The 21,268-nt window shown below is 37.1% G+C and overlaps 1 protein-coding gene across 1 annotated transcript; it reads left to right on the top strand.

Moving 5' to 3' along the window:
• The first annotated feature begins 1,506 nt into the window (after nucleotides 1-1,506).
• LOC142630260 (UPF0426 protein At1g28150, chloroplastic) lies at nucleotides 1,507-17,528 on the top strand. The gene is made up of 3 exons (XM_075804240.1): nucleotides 1,507-1,664; nucleotides 1,743-1,913; nucleotides 17,127-17,528. Exons 1-3 carry the CDS (start codon nucleotides 1,614-1,616, stop codon nucleotides 17,307-17,309), a joined length of 405 nt encoding a protein of 134 aa, XP_075660355.1. The 5' UTR covers nucleotides 1,507-1,613; the 3' UTR covers nucleotides 17,310-17,528.
• Nucleotides 17,529-21,268: the final 3,740 nt, after the last annotated feature.

Raw genomic sequence — 21,268 nt, 5'->3', positions numbered from 1 at the left:
CCCAGCACCAACGAAGCTCCGTTCACCGATTTCATTTTCTAGTAAGACCTAAATGCTTCCCCTCCATCTATTTACATGCCCGAATTACGTTTAATTTTGATTGTAAATCAGTGTTTGAGAGTCTTAATTATATATCAGGACTTTATCCAACAAACAAATCTTTGCCAAACTCAAAGATAATCAGTGGGGAACCACATTCATGCATATCATGATTTTCTATGACTACACGGCGCAAACAATGTATTCATGCATATCATGATTTACCCACCACCGATTAGCCTTTAGGAGCAGAGGAGGGATGATGGATGTCTAGGCTTAGTTTCAAGGGCGGAGGTGTTGCGGAGGACGGAGCTATAGCGTCCTCTTCGAGGTGTAGCAGCGCTCGGGTTCAAGGATGAGGAAGGAGGATGATGCCGTGGTAAGGTGGGGTTGGAGGTGGTGCAAGTAGGCAAGGATGGAGGAGTTGATGCTTCGGTGGTCAAAGGCTTTGGGGTTTGAGAGGTGCAGATAACAGAGGAGTTGGGGAGAGAGTGAAGAGAGAAGCTATGAGATTTTTTGTGGGAAGGGTGTGAAGAGGAGAGAGGTATTACACGCGAGAGGGGCTTGGCCGTTGTAGAGCATAACAATGCAATCAATGCTATGTGGGACCGAGATAGTGACAGAAAGTTGGGGTTTGAATTTGAGATAGCTATGAGGACAAACTGCCAAATGAGCATATCAGTAAGTTATGGGTTTTGTTGAGTTAGAGTTGTGAGATATTGGGATATGAGTTTGAGTGAGGAGATTTGAGTTATGAGTGTTGGGATATGAGTGAGTGACAAACCAAACAGGGCCTTATTGTTACTTTATCCAAAGAAGTTGATAAAGATTAAAAACTGTTTGTTTTTATCTGCAATTTATTGAAAAATATAAAAGTCTAAAAAAATTTCTGCAATTTGGTTTAGGGTTTAAAGTCCAACTTTTATTTTATATATATATATATATATATATATTTAAAACATAATTTTTTGGCTGAATAGAACAGAATTTCGACTTATAATTTTTATGGCCAAATCAATAGATTTGACCATAAAAGTTTTTTGGATGAATAGAACAAAATTGGTTTTTGGTGTAGAACCCCATATGTGTTATTTAGGAGACAAGAAATTTTAAATACCAATAGAGTATTTATATGTTTTAAAATGGAAGGGTATGTTTGGTACATGTGTCTAATCATATGTTTTTAGTTTTTAAATAAGGATTTTTTTTAAATAACTATAAAAGCCAAATTATTTTGTTAGTTAGGACACTTTTGAAACTATTTGAGCATCTAATAACTTAAGTGTAACAAACTCGATTTTGAATTGCTAAACCTTTTAAATAACATTACACGTATTTTTACATACTGTTTCACCCACATGTATTTCTAAAAAAGTTCGATTAATGTGTGCCCTTAAGCAATCCATTTTTAGAAACCTAAAAACTCTTGTTTAAACCCATACTAAACTGGCCCTAAATTTCATCCTTAAAAAATGAAGAAAACAAAGAGATAAAAGAAATAAAAAGGGGCACACCCAAGAAATTTGGCAGCTTGGTTTGTGGAGGAAAGGAAGAGAAATCCAAGAAGAGAAAAGATGTCAGTGGTATCACTCCTTAGTTCTTGCTCATCAACAACATGTGCACTGGTGCGTGACCTTACCCCTCCTCCTTAATCACTCTCTTCTCATCAAATCATTTTTATTCGAAACTTTTAATAATGGCAGTGGAAATTGAAGAACCCATTAACTTCGTGGAAAGAGCTGAGACCTAGCAGCAGGAACGGTGTTCGATTGGGTAATTATCATTCTACGAATAGGGTTAACAAAAATAGATTTAAAGTGAAAGCTTTTTTCTTCAATCCCACCGATGATCCCATTATCAAACAAGCTCTTAAGGTTAGCTTCTTCTCGCCTCTCCTCTCCTACTACTCTTTCTTTATTGTATTGTAAAACCCAAAACACAACCTCGTACAACAGAAATCAATGCTTGTTCTTTTATGTGATTGGAACTTATTAGAAAATTTGCTTACAAGAGCCAAAGTAATCACAATAGAGCACTTTATTTCTTGATTTTCATTTTGGGTATTGGAGAAGATTTTTATTTTTATTATTTTAGATTGCTTGGATATGAACAAGACTTTCAAGTAAACTTATGTGCAGTTACTTAGGTGTTGTGTTATGTTATGTTGTGTTGTACCTTAAGCTCCCCAATTAAAGTCAAACGCATGGGCTGCATTTAATTTAGTTGTCTGTGGCAAAGATATCTATATTGGTACTTCATTGATGCAGCCACTGAATTTAAGTGGCTAACCTAAGGTATAGTACCTATGTAACTCTACCGAAGTTTTACCCTTGTAAGTATGTATTTTCTGCTTGGACATCTCTCTCTCTCTCTCTCTCTCTCTCTCTCAGACACACGTAGTCAACTTTAGATGATACTGATCGAGACCGACACTTGATGTTGCTCAATGGCAAGTGACTTGTGATCATCTGTGTTTACTCTTTTTGGGTTTCTTGGGTTATGCCAAAGATAGTGATTGAAATGTTGGAGCTAAGAGCCTTGTAGTTCTATTGGTTACCACCTTGTGGTGTTTTCAACAGAGACATCTAGGATTCAAATTCCATCTCCCCCAATTATCAAATTATTTAAACAGTGATTCAAATGTTGTAATGTTGTCAAAGAAATGTTTCTCATCATAGGAAATTGATTTGGAAGAATATTTCCCTTGAGTGAATTGTGGACCGTTTGGTGAGAGAGAAATAGTAGAACACTTGATGTTGTCTAACGGCATATTCACGTACTCAAGCAATTGTTGTTGCAATCTTGTTAATGTGAGTGGATAGCTGTTACTAGGCAGCATCCCTTTGTTCACTTTTTAAAGACCTTTTTAGAGCTTCTGGGCTTGAGGATGTAATTCTTTCTGAATAGGTCAGTTCGCATATTGTAATTTGATTTGTTTACTCCCTTTGAGTAAATCTATTTATCAAAAAAAAAATTATTTTTATTTATTAAAAAAAAAGGACTTTATCCCTAGAGTTCACATTTTTTTTTTTTGGTGGTTAATTATGCACACACCTGATGGGTCTTGAACACACGACCTTAGCCTACACCTTACACTTATAAGGGAAGAGTTAGAGCTCTTTGGCTTTAATAGTATTGCTTGAAAACTCAATATTTAAGTTTCCAAACTAGTTTTAATCAAGATCGTTGGACAGAAAATCTTAATTTGGATGTTATGTTTTACAAAGAACTTCAACTTTGGTGTAATATGTTGTTTCCTGGACAAGTTATTTTTATAAATTTTATGCCCCTTTATCACTAACAACTGTTTATAATTTAGCTCCATTTCAGAAAGCTTTTTTACTACATGTTTATATGCATAAAGGGATATTAAAATTTTAAACCAATGAGCAGGTGATCTTTTGATTAGACTAGTGTTTTTTGGGTTGCAGTTTTTAACTACTGAGTTGAAATTTAGTAGTGTAAAAATATCTTCTGCTTATTGGTGGCTACTGTCATGCAAGAAAGCTGTCTTAATGCTTAATAAATTTTTTTTTTTTGATAAGTAAAGAAAATTTTATTAAAAGATATAGTAACGAGTCACCCAAGTATACAGGAAGTATATAGTAGGGGACCAAAATAATCAAATACATAAATTAGCATTCATCAAATCATAGACCGAAAAAATAGAATGACTTCCTATGATAGACATCCAATCCGATAAAGTTTTAAAGAAGAAAAGTTTTAAATCATCTATAGTCCTTTCAGAATTTTCAAAACACCGGTTGTTTCTCTCCTGCCAAATGCACCACATCAAACGAGGGATAGCCATCCAAATAACACCATTATGATGATGACCAAAATTTTCTTGCCAACATGCAAGGAGCTCAACCACTGACTTTGGCATTGCCCAGTAAATACCAAAAAAGGTGAACACCATAGACCACAACTCATAAACAATAGGACAATGTAGTAAAAGATGGTCTACCGATTCTCCATTACTTTTGCAAATATAACACCAATCTAGAATTAACAACTTCTTCTTACGTAAGTTATCAATAGTCAAGATAGTTCCTAAAACTGCAGTCCAAACAAAAAATGCGACTCTGGAAGGAACCTTCTGCCTCCAAATAATTCTCCAAGGGAAGGACTGAGTACATACACCTAACAAAGCCTGATAATAACTGCTTACCTTAAAGCCCTTGCTCTTAGCAGGTGTCCAACACATCTTATCCTCACCAATACCTCTCAATGAGACTCCATATATAGCATCTCAAAAATAAGACAAAGAAGCTAATTCCCTGTCATGAATTTCTCGCAAGAATGAATTTTATTACTTATCAAAAGACTAAAAGAGGAGAGTCCTAAAGTACCCTGAGTATGTACTGAAGTTCTCTTAAAAGATTCAAGCAAAGCACAACTGCTCAACAAAATCTAGAAAAGAAGCATGGATGTAAGCATTCACTCACACAGTGATCTAAGGAACAAAAATCTTAGATCAACTATAGAGAAAACAGCATTTTAATGCTGAATATGATTGGCACCCTTCCCCCTCCCCCCTCCCTCCCCACCACACAGCCAACACCTTTCCCTCCTCTGTGCCCCTCTCTACCATTGCCCTTCAACCAGACACCTCCTTCTCTCCCTGGTTTTTTCCATCACCGTTCCCATCACCTATTGGTTTCTTTCCATTTCACTCTCTTTGCCCACCATATCCTTCTTCTTTGAACACCCCACCCCCATCTGTCTTGCCATTACAACCACAGGTATGGCCTAGATCAATCACTACTGCTTCATCCACACCTCTCCCTAACAGTTTGCCTCTCCCTCCTAAACTTTCTCCCCAGAGCAAAGGGGGCAGTAATGGTTCTTTTTGCATAGATTCGAAAACTTTTTCTTTCTCGTTTGACGACGGTCAGGCTGACTCTTATGCTATTCACGAAAGTCGTCGGAATTTTAATAGTTCCGTTGGTTTGGGTCGTAAAGGATTGGAATGGATTCTCTCTTGTTTTGCTGATATCCGTGATTGGGTTCCTGGAAAGGATTATCTGTATAAACGTTATAGAGAAAATAACAAGTTTTTCGAATTTCGTGGAAGATCGAATAAGGCTGGTATTTTTGTGGAGATAGCTGTGTATTATGGTGGAGCTCGTCGTGGTTGGATTATGGTACCTGCGAGTTCAAACCGGTCTGGATGGAGTTTGTTTTCAAAAGAATTAGCTAGATTTCTTTCAGGTTCAAACACTGTTTGGGTGAAAGGGAGGACTTTTGATGTAGATGTTGGTGCTGGAGCTAGTCCTGGTCTGACGGAAGGTGGTGGGCATTTTGGGAAGAAATCTCACAAGATCAGGAAGCAGCGGAAGTTAAGGAATTTTGAATTTTTTAGAGCTGATTTGGGAAATAACGTGTTGAAGGATGCTACTGGCGTCACTGTTTCTTCTATTAATGGAAGACCCATGCGTGACTTTAAGTTTGAGTTGACTCCTGCAAATTTGGCGCTGAGGGTGACTAAATCTGTTGGAGGCAAACGTTTGGTAACTTGGTTGAACCACTTTCCTACTCATAAGCCCACTAACAGTGGGCCGGTGTTGTTATCTGGACATGATAAAGACCATTCTCACAAGGCGATTGTTAGTGGGCCAATTTTGCTATCTGGGCATGACAAAGCCCAATTGGCTGACCCGAGAGGTAAGGCCCAGAACGGGCTTCCTTTTCAACGTGGAATGGGTGCGTGTATACTCCTCAATCAGAGCGCGAGGGTGGTGGGCGAGAGTTCTAAGCCACCGATGAAGTCATCGGCTTTATCGGTGCTGCCTGAGGGTGTGTCGGTTGGGTTACCGCCGATATCTACCCCCGATATTTCTTCGGAGCATCTCGCTTCCAACCCGTCGAGAGAGTTGGGAGCTCCTGTGACCGAAACTCCATCGGCGTTACGGTGCAGCTCCGTCGCGGTCCTTCTCGACTCCGGTAAGGCTGTTTTTCCTTTGGAAACCATCTCCGATGCTGAGGAATCTCATGGTTTAGGCATCCGAGTCTCCGGGCTCTCCAGTGACCCGGCGGTTAGCTCGCCGTCGGTGGTGCTTGAGGCGCCGATTCTGAAAGGTGTATCGCCGATCCTTGGTCAATATCCTTGGGTGATTCAAAATCGGTTCTCTCCTCTCTCAGAGTTGGGTAATGGGGTTGATGAAGGGTTTGTGGAAGGGGAAGATCATGAGGATCAGTGGGAGACCAGTGAAGGGTCTGACCATAGCTGTGGGAGTGGAGAGAAAGATTTTGGGGTGTTGAAGTGTGACCCTCTGTCTTCATGGGAACCCATTGAAATCAGAGATTTGGTGCTGGTTCAGAACTCTGCAGAAGGACCTCAGGTTATAGAGTCAGGGACACCTTCGAATTAGGTGTCCCAGTTGATGAAAAATTTCCGTAACATGGTGGGCTTCCCTATTGTGAAACATGAGGCTCAATGTCTGGCTTTGTTTCGTCTTTTGGAGCAGGAGTGTCTTAAGGTGGTTGTTGAGGAGGTGCCCAAGCAACCAGCAAACTCAGGGTCTCGAGGACTCAGGGAACTTAAGGGGCTTATCTCTAATGTTAATTATGATGGGGTATCTTCTAGGAGTAAGAGCAGAGTTTCTTTGACTGCTGCAGGGGTTGTTGGTAGTTGTAAATGACTTTACGTTTAGTCTCTTGGAACGTAAGGGGGCTTAACAATCCCCGGAAGAGAGAGGTTTGTAAGAATCTCCTAAAGGAATAGAAGTGTGATATTGTATGTTTTCAAGAAACAAAAGTATCTTCTACTGATGCTGCCTTTGTTCGGAGTTTGTGGGGAAGTCCTTTCATTGATTGGGCTGTTTTGGATGCTGTGCAGACTTCTGGAGGGATTTTGTTGATTTGGGATAAGAGGGTTTTTGTGAAATTGGATGTAATTGCTGGACAGTTTTCTATCAGTGTCTTATTAAGAGGTGTGGTGGATGATTTTGTTTGGGCTTGTACAGGTGTGTATGGTCCCCACGAGGATGGTCAGCGAGTTACCTTGTGGGAGGAGTTGTCACAGTTGCGTGTCAGATGGTCCATGGCATGGTGCTTAGTAGGTGATTTCAATGTCATTAGGTTCCCAAGAGTAAGGCTTGGCTGTGAGTCGTTTAGCCCTGCTATGTTTGCATTTTCGGACTTTATAGAGAGGAATTCCTTAGTAGACTTACCTCTAGAGGGTGCTTCCTTCACTTGGTTCAGAGATTCTGGCCTTCCCTCTATGTCTAGAATTGATAGGGTTTTGGTTTCCCTAGACTGGGTGGATCACTTCGAGAATGTTTCTCAAAGGGTGCTTCCTCGGGTTATTTCTGACCGTTGCCCTCTTTTGTTGGAAGCTGGTGTTGTTCAAAGGGGTCGTTGTGCTTTTAAATTTGAAAACATGTGGTTGAAAGTTGAGGGTTTTGTTGATAGAGTTTAGCAATGGTGGAACGGGTATAGTTTTGTGGGTCTACCAAGTTTTATCTTGGCTCAAAAATTGAAGGCTTTGAAAGCAGATTTAAAAAAGTGGAACAGGGAGGAGTTTGGTGACTTGGCACTCAAAAAAAAAAAAATTGCTGACTGAATTGAGGGGTCTTGATGTGAGAGAGGAGCTGCAAGATCTCTCGAATGAGGATCAACTTCATCGTATTCAACTCAAAGCTGACATAGAACAGTTGGCTTCTCTTGAGGAAATTTTCTGGAGACAAAAATCTCGTGCTTTGTATGTGAAGGAGGGAGATAAGAATACTCGCTTCTTTCATAGATTAGCAAACTCTCATAGAAATGCTAATCATATTAAGAGGATTGAGGTGGATGGTGTTCTTTATGAGGATGAGTCAGATGTGCGTTCTCTGTTAGTCCGCTTCTATCAGGGGTTGTATGAGGAATCTGAATTGGGTCGCCCTACTATGGATGGATTAGAATTTGCTTGCATTGAAGAGGAGGAGAGGCTGACCCTTGAGAAGGCGTTCACAAAGGAGGAAGTATTACACGTCTTAAGGGAGTTGGAGGGAGATAAAGCCCCTGGTCCTGACGGGTTCACCATGGCTTTCTTTCAAAATTGTTGGAGTGTGGTGGAAAAGGATGTCGTGGATTTCTTTGATTTCTTTCATCGTCACTCTGTGTTTGAACAGTCTTTAAATGCTTCTTTTCTCACTTTAATTCCTAAAAAGAGTAATGCTGTTAATATTAAAGATTTCCGCCCTATCAGCCTAGTGGGCAGTGTGTACAAGTTGTTGTCTAAGGTTTTGGCTAATAGGTTAAGGGTGGTTTTGGATAAACTCATCTCTAAGTCTCAAAATTCGTTTGTTGGTGGTAGGCAGATTTTGGATTCAGTGCTCATTGCAAATGAGTGTCTGGATAGTAGGTTGAAGAGTCGGTTACCGGGTATGGTTTGCAAGCTTGATATTGAAAAAGCATATGACCATGTAAACTGGGAGGCCTTGTTTTATCTGTTGGACCGGATGGGGTTTGGGTCGAAATGGAGGGGGTGGATTAAGGCTTGTGTTAAATCTGTCCGCTTCTCTGTCCTGGTAAATGGTTCCCCTGAAGGTTTTTTTGAAAGCTCCCGTGGGTTGAGACAAGGAGACCCTTTATCCCCGCTACTGTTTCTCTTGATTATGGAGGTTTTCAGCAGAATTTTGAAGAAGACAGAGGAGAATAATCTTATTCGGGGGTTTCATGTGGGAGCAGTGAATTCTGTTGGTGTTCAGATCTCCCATTTGTTGTTTGCGGACGATACTATCTTATTTTGTGATGCCTCTAGGGATCAGTTGCTATCCATAAGGTTGGCAATGTCTTGTTTTCAAGCTTTTACGGGTTTGAAGGTCAATGTTGGGAAAAGTGAGATTGTTCCTATTGGGGAGGTGAATAATATAGATGCATTAGCTAGCATTCTTCAGTGTAGAGTGGGGAGCTTGCCTATGAAATACCTGGGGATGCCTTTGGGAACTTCTTTTAAGACTGCTTCGACTTGGAATCCTATTTTGGAAAAGATGGAGAAGAGACTCTCAAGGTGGAAACATCTCTACTAATCTAAGGGTGGTAGGCTCACTTTACTAAAAAGTACTCTATCGAGTCTTCTTACGTACTTTTTTTCTCTCTTCACTATTCCTAAAGCTGTGGCTGCTAGAATGGAAAGGATTCAGAGGAATTTTCTTTGGGGGTCTGTTGAGGGGAGTTTCAAATATCCTTTAGTGGCTTGGGATAAGGTGTGTTCACCTGTTAAATTGGGGGGGCTGGGGATAAGGAGTGTGACGTCGTTTAATCAAGCTCTTTTAGGGAAATGGTTGTGGTGCTTTGGGCAAGAAGTTACCCATCTTTGGCAGAGAGTTATCTCCACAAAATATGGTGAGGGTCAAGGGGGGTGGTGTACTAAAGTGTGCAGGAGGACCCATGGTTGTGGCCTTTGGAGAAGCATTCATGAAGGGTGGGAGAGTTTTTCTAAGCACCTATCTTTTGTAGTAGGTGAAGGCACTCGCGTCCGCTTCTGGCATGATAGGTGGATTGGGTATTATATCCTAAAAGATCTCTACCCTGAGCTCTATGTGTCTTCAGTTGCCAAGGATGCTTGCATTTCTGAAGTTTTGTGGCTATTGGAAGGAGGTTCTACTAGAGTGTGGAATTTAAGGTTTTTTAGAGCCTTTGAAGATTGGGAGCTTGCTGCTTCTTTTTCTCTTCTTCATTTTATCCAACCTCATATTCCTCGGGGGGATAGGAGGGATATTCTTTGTTGGCGGCTCAAAGGCAATGGTAAGTTTGACACCCACTCCTATTACCAAGCAATTCGGGGTTCCTCGAATTTTGTGTTTCCTTGGAAGGGTGTTTGGAAACCAAAGGTTCCTAAGCGAGTAGCTTTCTTCTTGTGGACAGCTGCTCACGGTCGGATTCTCACATTGGATAATCTCATGATTAGCGGTCGTCGCCCTTTGGCAAATCGGTGTTGTATGTGTTGTTGTGATGGGGAGTCAGTTGATCACCTTCTTCTTCATTGTACTGTTTCTTATACCTTATGGTCTCTTATGCTTCAGGCTTTTGGTATCCACTGGGTTATGCCAAGATCAGTGACGGGGTTGGTATCTTGTTGGCATCAGTTGTTAGGGAAGCATAACTCGAATATTTGGAATTTGATTCCAGGGTGTTTAATGTGGATTGTTTGGCTGGAGCGGAATCGTCGCTCCTTTGAGAACATGGAGAAGACATTGGATGAGTTAAAGGTGTTATGTCAGCGTAGCCTTTTTGAGTGGTCTCGTTGTTGGGGTTTTACTGATTTTTCGTCTCTTTCAGAGTTTATATTTTCCCTTAGATTTTCCTTCCCTTAGTTTTTCTTTCTTTGTATCTTTCTGTTCATCATCATGAACATCCTGTACTATTTTTCATTATTAATATTACTTCTTTGATTACCTATCAAAAAAAAAAAAGAATTTCTCGCAAGAATTCCAAATCCCAAGAGAACCCAGTTAGGAAACTGCATGAGATTAGCCACATATGCTGCCTTATCATTACTGATTCTAAATAAATCTGGAAAACACGTACTCAAAGGATTATCCCCACACTAGATATCATGCCAAAATTTCACTCTAGTCCCATCTCCAATCTGAAACTGAATTTAGCAAGAAAACATAGACTAACCACTACTAATAGTTTTCCATAAACTCACTCCATAGAATCTTGGAACAGAATTAGAGCACCAATCTCTCTCCTCAACTCCATATTTAACCCTTATAACGCTTCTCCATAAAACTTCTCTCTCATATCCAAATCTCCACAAGCATTTTCCCAATAGCACTTCATTAAAGTATCTCAAATTTCGAATTGCTAGACGCTCAGACTGGATAGGAGAGCATACCTTGGACCAATTCACCAAGTGACGTTTAGAATCACTTAATGCGTAATATATGGTGTTGTCTAGAAGAATTTTCCTGGGAAGGGGAAGGGGGCTTTGAACAATTGATGCTAAGCTTATGTAATGTATAAAAGAAAAAAAAATCTTGGAATGATAACTTCTGTGTTCATATTTATAGCTGAATACTTTTTCCTTATTTCTTCAGACATTGTTGCTATTAAGAAACACCCCCCCCCCCCCCCCCCAAAAAAAAAATTATAGTACCAAAAAAAAAATGCTACCTGCTTCAAATTCTATTGCTGTCCTAATTTACCAATTTTCCATTACTTTTGCAAATATAACACCAATCTAGAATTAACAACTTCTTCTTACGTAAGTTATCAATAGTCAAGATAGTTCCTAAAGCTGCGGTCTAAACAAAAAATGCGACTCTGGAAGGGACCTTCTGCTTCCAAATAATTCTCCAAGGGAAGGACTGAGTACCTACACCCAACAAAGCCTGATAATAACTGCTTACCTTAAAGCCCTTGCTCTTAGTAGGTGTCCAACACATCTTATCCTCACCAATACCTCTCAATGAGACTCCATATATAACATCCCAAAAATAAGACAAAGAAACTAATTCCCTGTCATGAATTTCTCGCAAGAATTCCAAATCCCAAAATAGAACCCCGTTAGGAAACTGCGTGAGATCAGCCACATATGCCTCCTTATCATTACTAATTCTAAATAAATCTGGAAAACACGTACTCAAAGGATTATCCCCACACTAGATATCATGCCAAATTTTCACTCTAGTCCCATCTCCAATCTGAAACTGAATGTAGCGAGAAAACGTAGACTAACCACTACTAATAGTTTTCCATAAACTCACCTCATAGGATCTTGGAACAGAATTAAAGCACCAATCTCTCTCCTCAACTCCATATTTTACCCCTATAACGCTTCTCCATAACACTTCTCTCTCATATCCAAATCTCCACAAGCCTTTTTACCAATAGCGCTTCCTTAAAGCATCTCAAATTTTGAATTGCTAGACCCTCAGACTGGATAGGAGAGCATACCTTGGACCAATTCACCAAGTGACGTTTAGAATCACTTAATGCGTAATATATGGTGTTGTCTAGAAGAATTTTCTTGGGAAGGGGAAGGGGGCTTTGAGCAATTGATGCATGTTTTGTTCTTGTCTCTTTGCTAAGCTTATTAAATGTATAAAAGAAAAAAAAAAAAAATCTTGGAATGATAACTTCTGTGATCATATTTATAGCTGAATACCTTTTCCTTATTTCTTCAGACATTGTTGCTATTAAGAAACAACCCCCTCCTCCCCCCCCCCCCCCCCGCAAAAAAAAAAAATTTTAACACTACAAAAAAAATGCTACCTGCTTCAAATTCTATTGCTGTCCTAATTTACCGCCCTCTTCTCTATTGATACGCATCAAAATGTAGTTTTGATGGAAATGAAGGGTATGGAACAAATGATTGGCAAATTATTATCCTTCATTTGTTGAATGTGGACACCTTTATTACTATCATTCTGACCTGGGACTCAGTTCTGGATTAACTAAAAACTGTAATTAATTGTATCCATTGATTTCACACCTAGTGTCGCCACATGTCACTACTCTCTGGTTGGTAATCAAGATGAAAAAAAAAAAGGTTCAGTTGGATGAGAAAAAAAGTAAGGTAACATTTGGAATTGATTGCATAAGCTTTCTTACTGTTTATAAAAAGCGTATTTCTTTATAAAAAAAAAAAGTGTCTTTCTTGCTTTACTTAAAGCCAACTATTTAGAAACAACATTAGAGACTTGTTTATTTTAGCTTAGACATTGTCCACTTCCTAAGTAAAAACCAAAAACTCGGACGCATTAATATTAGTCCTTCATTTTCAAGTTTCACATCTATTTTGCATTTCTGCAGCCATAGTGGCTTTATTACTGCCATTATTTTTTTTTTGATAAGTAAGAGTGAAATATATATATACGAAAGGCTGTCCCACATTTTCCTTCCCTCCCTCCCTATCCCTTTCTCTTTCCATCTCAACTCCCACCTTTTGGATTGCCAACATACACCTTTTGTCATCCCCCTATCCCTTCTAGTTTATGCCCACAACCATCCACATTGCCTAACAAACATTCTGTGCCTACACCCCCACTGTTACCTGTTATCTCCCTACCTAAATCTGACATCAAACCAGTTTCAAACCTTAAAACCTCTCCATCTTCTTCAAATCATGGGGGTAGAAAGTTTCCTTTCCGTATTGATGCAAAGCTTTTCTCTTTGATTGGTCTCGATGTTGGAGTTTCTCGGATTGTTCTATCCTTATGGATTTTCTTTCGTCTATTAGGATAGACTAGGGGCAACTTTTGTCTTTTTGTTTCCTTTCTCATGTGTTCACTACCGTGAACTCTCTGTATTTTTCTCGTTTATCTCTTTAATAATATTCTCTTTTTACTTATCAAAAAAAAAAAAAAACAAGAGAAAGAAAACAGAAAAAAAAAGAAAAAAAGAAAACCAATCAACAGAAAAACTACAAAAGAGAAAGGGAGCTAAAAAAAGAAGGGAAAGAGTCACTAGTCGTGAGTCCCCAAGCCCTAGACCAATCAAAAAGAGTCCCACTAAAAGAAGCAAGCAACTGATCACCGGTGCTATCCAAATCCTCAAAAGTTCGCCGATTCCGCTCCTTCCAAACACACCATAGGATGCCCAATGGAACTAAATTCCAAATTTGAGACAAGTGCTTTCCCAACCAATTCTACCAGTCAAAAAGCAAATCTAGGATCAATCTAGGTTTAACCTAAGACAAGCCAAAAGTTTTAAAGATAAAGCTCCATAACCGACAAGCCATCTCACAATGAAGAAGTAAGTGGTCTACCGTCTCTCTACAGTGACGACACATAATGCACCAATCCACAAAATCCAATCTCCTCAATCTCAAGTTATCACCCGTTACTGCCATTATCACTACCACCACCATTGCTGCCCCAAACATTATCCCATTACCATCACTGAAACCACCAAATTCTTGGCCACATTTGTCACCATCCAGCATGGCATTGACATTACCATTTGCTCCTCCAACCATAACCACCCCAATCATAAACTTGCCAATGCCTCAATCTAAACTGAATGTTTTGTCAGCATGTTACAGATGTGTTTTTCCTTTTAAAATTAATTATAAAATTAACTATGGAATTATTTTTTCTGTTTTTATAAGAAACACTAAGAAATGAATCCAAAAGATGAACTCAACTCAGGCCCGGGCCCAGCGGATAGAGTGTCACTATGGTAATGCCCAGATAGAAGACGCCAACTCAGGTCGCCCCCTTCTACCCATTTTTCTTTCATAAAAAAACGAAGAAGATAAACTCAAAATACTCAGAGATTCTTACTACTGCAATATCTGATAGGAAGCAGTAATTAGAGCACTCTTTCACAAACAAATTACAATCTATTCAATTTAACTATCTTTTCTCTTTTATGCTCAGATGCATTTCATGTTCATTTTGTTTTAAAAATGAAATTTCTTTACTTATTAAAAAAATCATGGATTTAAGATTATTATTAGTCTAGGAGCTAATATACTGTATATCATAAATTCCATTTTCTTGTTGATTTGTAATGGCAAAGCCAGTGATGCTGTTTTTGTTTTTGTTGCTTGTGTATTTGCGTCCTTGAGAGTCATTAGGTAATTCTAAGGCCAGCAGTCTTACGTCCACACTGTCACTTCATGGCTACATTGCAACTTTATACTGGACTTGGAATGCAGAATGGGATGAATGGGTACTGTCAAAAGTGAACCAGTTATTCACCAGGGCACTTGGGCAAGGCAAGGCTCTTAATAACACATTAAGAGCATTAGCTTGTGCAAAAATTCTTGTCTATTTTAGCATAAGAACCCACTCACTTTTCAAAACATCTAACATCAGACTATCTATATTACACTACATTTCATTAAAATATCAAATTTCTTGATTTTTTAATTGTTTCTCTTTCTTTACATACAACAACCACCATACACTCTTCCTTCATCATCGTAATACATAAAGAAAGAATAAAATATTAAATTCAAAATGAATAGTTTTAGTGTAAATTTACAGGGTTATTGTAGCAAACTTGTAAATTACATCAAACTTGTAAATTACACAATTATGTACTCATTGAGTGAGTCATTTTTAGGAAAAAATTTGTAAATTTTACACATTTTTCTATTATCCATGAGTGCTGTGCTTTAAGACTCTTTAGGTTAGGCAACTTTCCCGAGGTAGTTGCTTTTTTCCCCTTGGCTGAGGTGACAGTGACAAATGTTGGAGAACCAGTGCCTCATTGAACTAGTAGGTCTATTCATTGAATTACGTAATGACTCACAATTTAGGCCATAATTCAGATAGAGGGCATCTTTGTCCAATGATATTCTACCATCCTGGTACTAACCTTGTATAAATGAAATATGTAAATAGGAAGTATTATTATAAAACTAAAATAAAAGAAAGCTGCAAATATAAAGCTTGTAAGTTAATAAGAATCATGAATTTTGGTCTCTCTCTGTAAGTGCATTTCTATCTTTCTTCTTTCTTGTTTGTATATTCTCCTCGTCCTTATCCCATTCTTTTTTTCTTAATTGCCCCCAAACCTATTATTTTTAAAATAAGATCCCTACAGTTGTTTTTTGTCTCCATTATTTATTATGATGACAATGATGAGGTGATGATGATGTTAAATATGCTTATAAACTCATTAGACATGGAATACCACATATTCACTATGTATTTTTTTGACTAATTTGTATCAGAGCCTCACGTTAGGTGGGCAAGAGCCTTTAGAGCATTTAGTGTATTGGGCCATCTAGGGTCTTGGAGTGTTGAGGGTGCATTTACATTTTGCTACCTTGGTTTGGAAGCTTAAGTTGGATGTTTTCCTTTTCTTTCTTTCTTTTTGTTTAGATTTTTCATGTAAAGCAAGATTATTTTGGAGCAAGATCATTTTTTTTTTTTTAGTTGGTATGTTACACATGCACCGGGTGGGTCTTGAGCCCACAACTTTTCCCTACACCTAGCACTTACAAAGGGAGGAGGTACCAGTTAAACTAGAGCTCATTGGCAGCAAGATCAATTTTTTTGAGTCTTTCAAATTTGCTTTATCTACTGCATATGGTTTCTGTTTGTATAACTTGTAAGCACATGCACATGCACACAGTTGCAGAAACTACCACACATTGGTAAACATTTAAACATGGGTAAGGCATAGCTCTGAACGGTAAGATGGTAGAAAATATTTTGGGAACCATTGAAACCTTAAACAAATACACGTCCCATGTACATTCCTTCTTTGACAACTACAGTGAAGAGCTGACAGCTCAACAATGAGATTTTGAGGAGAATAAATTCTTTTCCAATTTTATTGGATTGTTGGATTAGTTGTTATGTAATTGTGTATTTGAATTTGTGTTTCAGCACTATTGATGCGGGAGCATTACCAAAATTATTTTGGAATTTATTGTTTTAGATTTTTTTCATCTCGTAGGAAATTGGATATTTTATGTTATTGGATTAGCCTAGAATCTCATTTTATTTTTAGTTCAAATAAGGATTAGATTAGATATGAATTAGTAATTTAGAATGTTATCACTTTAGAGTTTTATACTTTACGAACTTTTATTCCTGGAAGCTCAATTAGAAGGCTTCAAATGGTTTATTTTATTTTAGGAGACGATTGATTAATGAAATTCAAATTGGAGATTTTCCAAATTGCTGGATGCTGATTCCTGACACTATAGGTGCTGATGCCTTTCTTGCTTGGTGCTGATTTCAAGTAACCTCTAGGTGCTGATTCTTAGGGATATCTTTTAATTTTCTTGTTCTTTTATTTTCTCTAGATTGTCCTGCATCAAAAATTTTTTTTAATCACTTAATAATACTCTTTCCCCTCAGGTATATATCACTTTGAGGGCCTCTGACTGAATGCAGTAATTAATTGTAATATTGGGTGTAAAACAAAATAGCAGCCATCTTATTGTGCGGTGTCGGAAGCAGACACTATCACTCTTATCAGATTTATATCATGTGTACTGTTTTATTGGATCATCGAACATTTGCTTATTCTATCTTTCTGGGTAATTTGTCAAATGAAGTTGAAATGTATACTGTACTCCACTACTCTTTTCTTGTTTCCCCATAAAATTTATATTAATAGCCATGAAATGCATTTATGTGTAAAAAATGGAGTACGCTTTCTAATACTTCTGAAGAAATTTATAGGAGCCAGTTTCCTTCATGGGTGGGATGTTTGCCGGTCTTTTAAGGCTTGATTTGAATGAAGATCCACTCAAGGAATGGGTTACACGAACTGCGGAAGCCTCCGGAATTGTAGAGGAAGAAATTGATGCTGATGCTGAGGGATCAAAAACAAACGAAGTTCCACAACAAATTGAGATTGAATGACACTTACCGTGGTTCTGTCTGTATACTAAGACTCAAATAGTTGATTGATAACTGATGTTTAACTAGCACACAACTCGATAATGATCATACAAAATGTTCTGCTTAGATGATATGCAATGTGTAATGCTATGACTTTGATGTGTATCAACACCTATTTCCAAACTTACATGTAATTTGTGTCGATTAGCAGTTAAGCTAGACATGATTTGGGTACCAAAATCTTGGAGTTGTGCTGAGCCTATGCATAGATTAGTGCATACCCATGCTTTAATTGGGTTTTGTATGTTTGTTTGTTTGTTTTTTTTTTCCTTTTGTTTTTGGAAAAAAAAAAAAAACAAAAAAAACAAAAACCTATGCTTTAAGTGTTCGTTTGAGAACACTTTATCTAAGCTTTTGCTAAAAACTTTATGTTGGAAGTGTGCTAAATTACATTTGTACTTGGAAAAAAATTGAAAAAAAAAAAAAAAAAAAAACCGAAAAAGTGAGGTTTTAAGAAGTTGTTCATAAAAAATAAAAGCTAAAAGCTAATGACAAACATACACAATTTGTCTATTTGGCAAAACATTTAGTGTTGGACCTCTTTATTGTCTTTATTAGTAAGTAGCTTTTGACCTAATCTAAGGAGCTCGTTAGTAGGCACTGGCAATTTGATATTGATGCTTAGATTGCTACAATGCACTTAAAGCATAAGTTTATATGCTATGGAATAAGTGACTTTGGAGATAATAGGAAACAATAATGTTAGGATATATGTGAATGATGTTAGGAACATATGTCATTTAAAATTGGCAAATCTTTTGACAAAACGCACTGTACTTGTAATTTGGTAGATCTAAGATGTGGTTAATCCTTCAAGGAACAAGAGTTCAAGTCCAAGTATTGAAGCCATGCAAATCTGTCCAAGAAACAAGTGAAAAAGTGCTGGATTTTAAAGCTCGACAACTAGCTTGACAGGTAGCATCTATCGAGGTTTAAAAGGCTGCTTTAGCTCGATGCTCGACAATTGCTTGATAGATAACTTATCTATCAAGATTTATGAAAATCAGTTTTTTTCAGATCTGATTTCACTCAAATCCGTGTGTACATGTTTAGGCTTTTTTTTTCTCACAACCCTAAACATATATAAGGATTATTTTAAGGGTCGTCAAAGGTTACGCAAGTGTAGAGTAAAGTTTTGTTCATGCAAATTGTGACCGGAGATAAAATTTGCCCTAGTTCATCTTTCTCTTAAAGAAGCTACTGCGTTTGTACGCTGTTGGGTTTTATGACCAACAAGCTTCGTGATTTTCATCGTGTTGATGAACAAGAACTTTGCAACCAACATTCTTCTTAAGTTGGTGAGTAAGTCGCACACTGGGATCCGTGTATCGATTGGTTAGTCACGTACTGGGAGCCGTGCATTGAAAAAAAGAGATTGTTACTACAAAATAAGTCCAATTGTGTATTGGGGTGAGGGTTTAACTGTAGGTTGGTATAAGGTAATAGGATTTATTTACTTATAACCGTTTGTTGTGATAATAGTGAATTCTCAAGAGTGGTGACCTTAAATTCATTCGGTGGGGTTTTGCCTCGGTGGTTTACATTCGTAAACAAATCACCATGTCAATTTTATTTTCTACTGTATATTAACTTAGTTGGTGATTTGTTTGTGCTACCACACGTTTTGCATGTTAATTGGATTAATTAATTAACTTGGCTAATTAATAAATAATTTATCACAAGGGGTCAATAAATTCTTGGCCTATCAAATAACACCAATTTTTCAAGAGATGCATATGACAAGATTTGGTCATTTGGTGGAAAGATAGGCTCTTTGTTAAGCAAGAAACAAAGTTGTGTAGTGAACAATACCATGAATGCCAATTGCATAACCTACAACACAACAATAAATATGCGACTTACTTCATAAATAATTTAAAATTAGTCGCTAACCCGTGCTATGTACAAGAACTTACCTATTTGTGAGGTAGATTAAAATAAATTTATAAAATCTTAAATTTATAAGAAACTACATCCTTGCATGATTTGCTCTTGTATAATTTCAATTTGTGTTACAAATTGATTTAGAAGCCATTGCTTGAACGTACAATGGCTTATAAAAAATTTGTTAGAAAATTTCAGATACTGCAAAAAAAAATAACTCAAAAATTCAGATATTAAAACTTCTGAAAGATCAAAAAATATTAAAGAAAAACGATTAACGTTTGAGTTTGAGTTTAAGTTGGACTTTTTAAAGAGATAGAGTTTCATTTCTTGTTAAGTTTGGACTAAACACAAATAATTTAATTTAAATAAAATGATAATTTTATTTAAATATTGTGCTGACGTGGAAAATTGTGGGAGTTTCAGAGGTTTCGGTTTTATATATACTAGTCGCTAACCCGTGCTATGCACAAGAGCTTACTTATTTGTGAGGTAGACTAAAATAATTTTATAAAATCTTAAATTGATTAAGAAACTACACCACTGCATGATTTACTCTTGTTTAATTTCAATTTGTGTTACAAATTGATGAAGAAGCCATTGCTTGAACGTGCAATGGCTTACAAAAAAATTTTCAAACAATTTCAGATACTACAAAAAATTAACTCAAAAATTTAGATATTAAAACTTTTGAAAAACCAAAAAATATTAAAGAAAAATTATCAACGTTTGAGTTTGAGTTTAAATTGGACTTGTTAGAGAGATCAAGTTTCACTCCTTATTAAGTTTGGATTAAACAAAAATAATTTCGTTTAGAAAAAATGATGAGTTTGAGTTTAAGTTGGACTTGTTAGAGAGATAGAGTTTCACTCTTTGTTAAGTTTAGACTAAACAAAAATTATTTTGTTTAAAAAAAATGATGAGTTTGAGTTTAAGTTGGACTTGTCAGAGAGAGCGTTTCACTCTTTGTTAAGTTTGGATTAAACAAAAATAATTTAGTTTAAAAAAAAATGATAAGTTTGAGTTTAAGTTGGACTTTTCAAAGAGATAGAGTTTCACTAAACAAAAATAATTTTGTTTAAAAAAATGATGAGTTTGAGTTTAAGTTGGATTAATAAAGAAATAGAGTTTTACTTATTGTTAAGTTTGGACTAAGTAAAATGACAATTTTATTTAAATATTGTGCTGGCGTGAAAAATTGTGGGAATTTCAAAGATTTCAGTTTTATATATACTAGCTTTTAACCCACGCAATATGCGGGAATATTTTATTTTATTTGTTTGTTATGTTCTATCTTTAAATGTATTCCTTACAAAGAAACTTATATTCTTTAAATATTTTCCTAAGTGTTAGGACATATGTGATTTATGTTAGGAACATATGTCAACATTTTATATAATTAGCTAATCTTTTGTTAAAATGCACTTTACTTGTATTTGAGCAGATTTAGGATGTGTTTAATACTTCAAGAAACAAGGTTTCAAGTTCAAGTGTAAAAGTCATGCAAGTCTGTCCAAGAATCAAGTGTTTTTCATTAAAGCTCGACAGCTAGTATCCATCGAGGTTTAAAAGAGTTGTTTCAGCCTGAGACTTGACAGCTACTTGACAAATAGGGTATCTGTTGAGATTTATGAAGTTCAGTTTTTCATCCAATCCGTGATGTATGTTTGAGCTTTCTTTTCTCACAACCCTAAACATATATAAGGATTATTTTAAAGGCCGTCATAGGTTACACAGTTGCACAAGAGCACAATTCCACAAGTGTGAAGAAAAGTGTGACCGGAAATCTAGTTTGCCCTAGTTCTTCTTTCTCTTGAAGAAGCTGCTATGTTCGTACACCATAGGGTTTTGTGACCAAGCAACTTCATGATCTTCATTGTATGATGAACAAAAAAACTTTGCAGCCAACATTCTTCTCAAGTTGGTGATCAAGTCGCGTACTGGGATCCGCTCATCAGATTGGTTAATCACGTACTGGGAGCTGTGCAATACAAGGAGAGATTGTAACTATAGAACAAGTCTAATTGGGTATTGGG

This window comes from Castanea sativa, chromosome 4 (genome assembly GCF_040712315.1).
Source record: "Castanea sativa cultivar Marrone di Chiusa Pesio chromosome 4, ASM4071231v1".
NCBI classification, from domain to species: Eukaryota; Viridiplantae; Streptophyta; class Magnoliopsida; order Fagales; family Fagaceae; genus Castanea; species Castanea sativa.
Note: the sequence above shows the minus strand (reverse complement) of the source record. Positions and strands in the feature narration are given on the sequence as shown.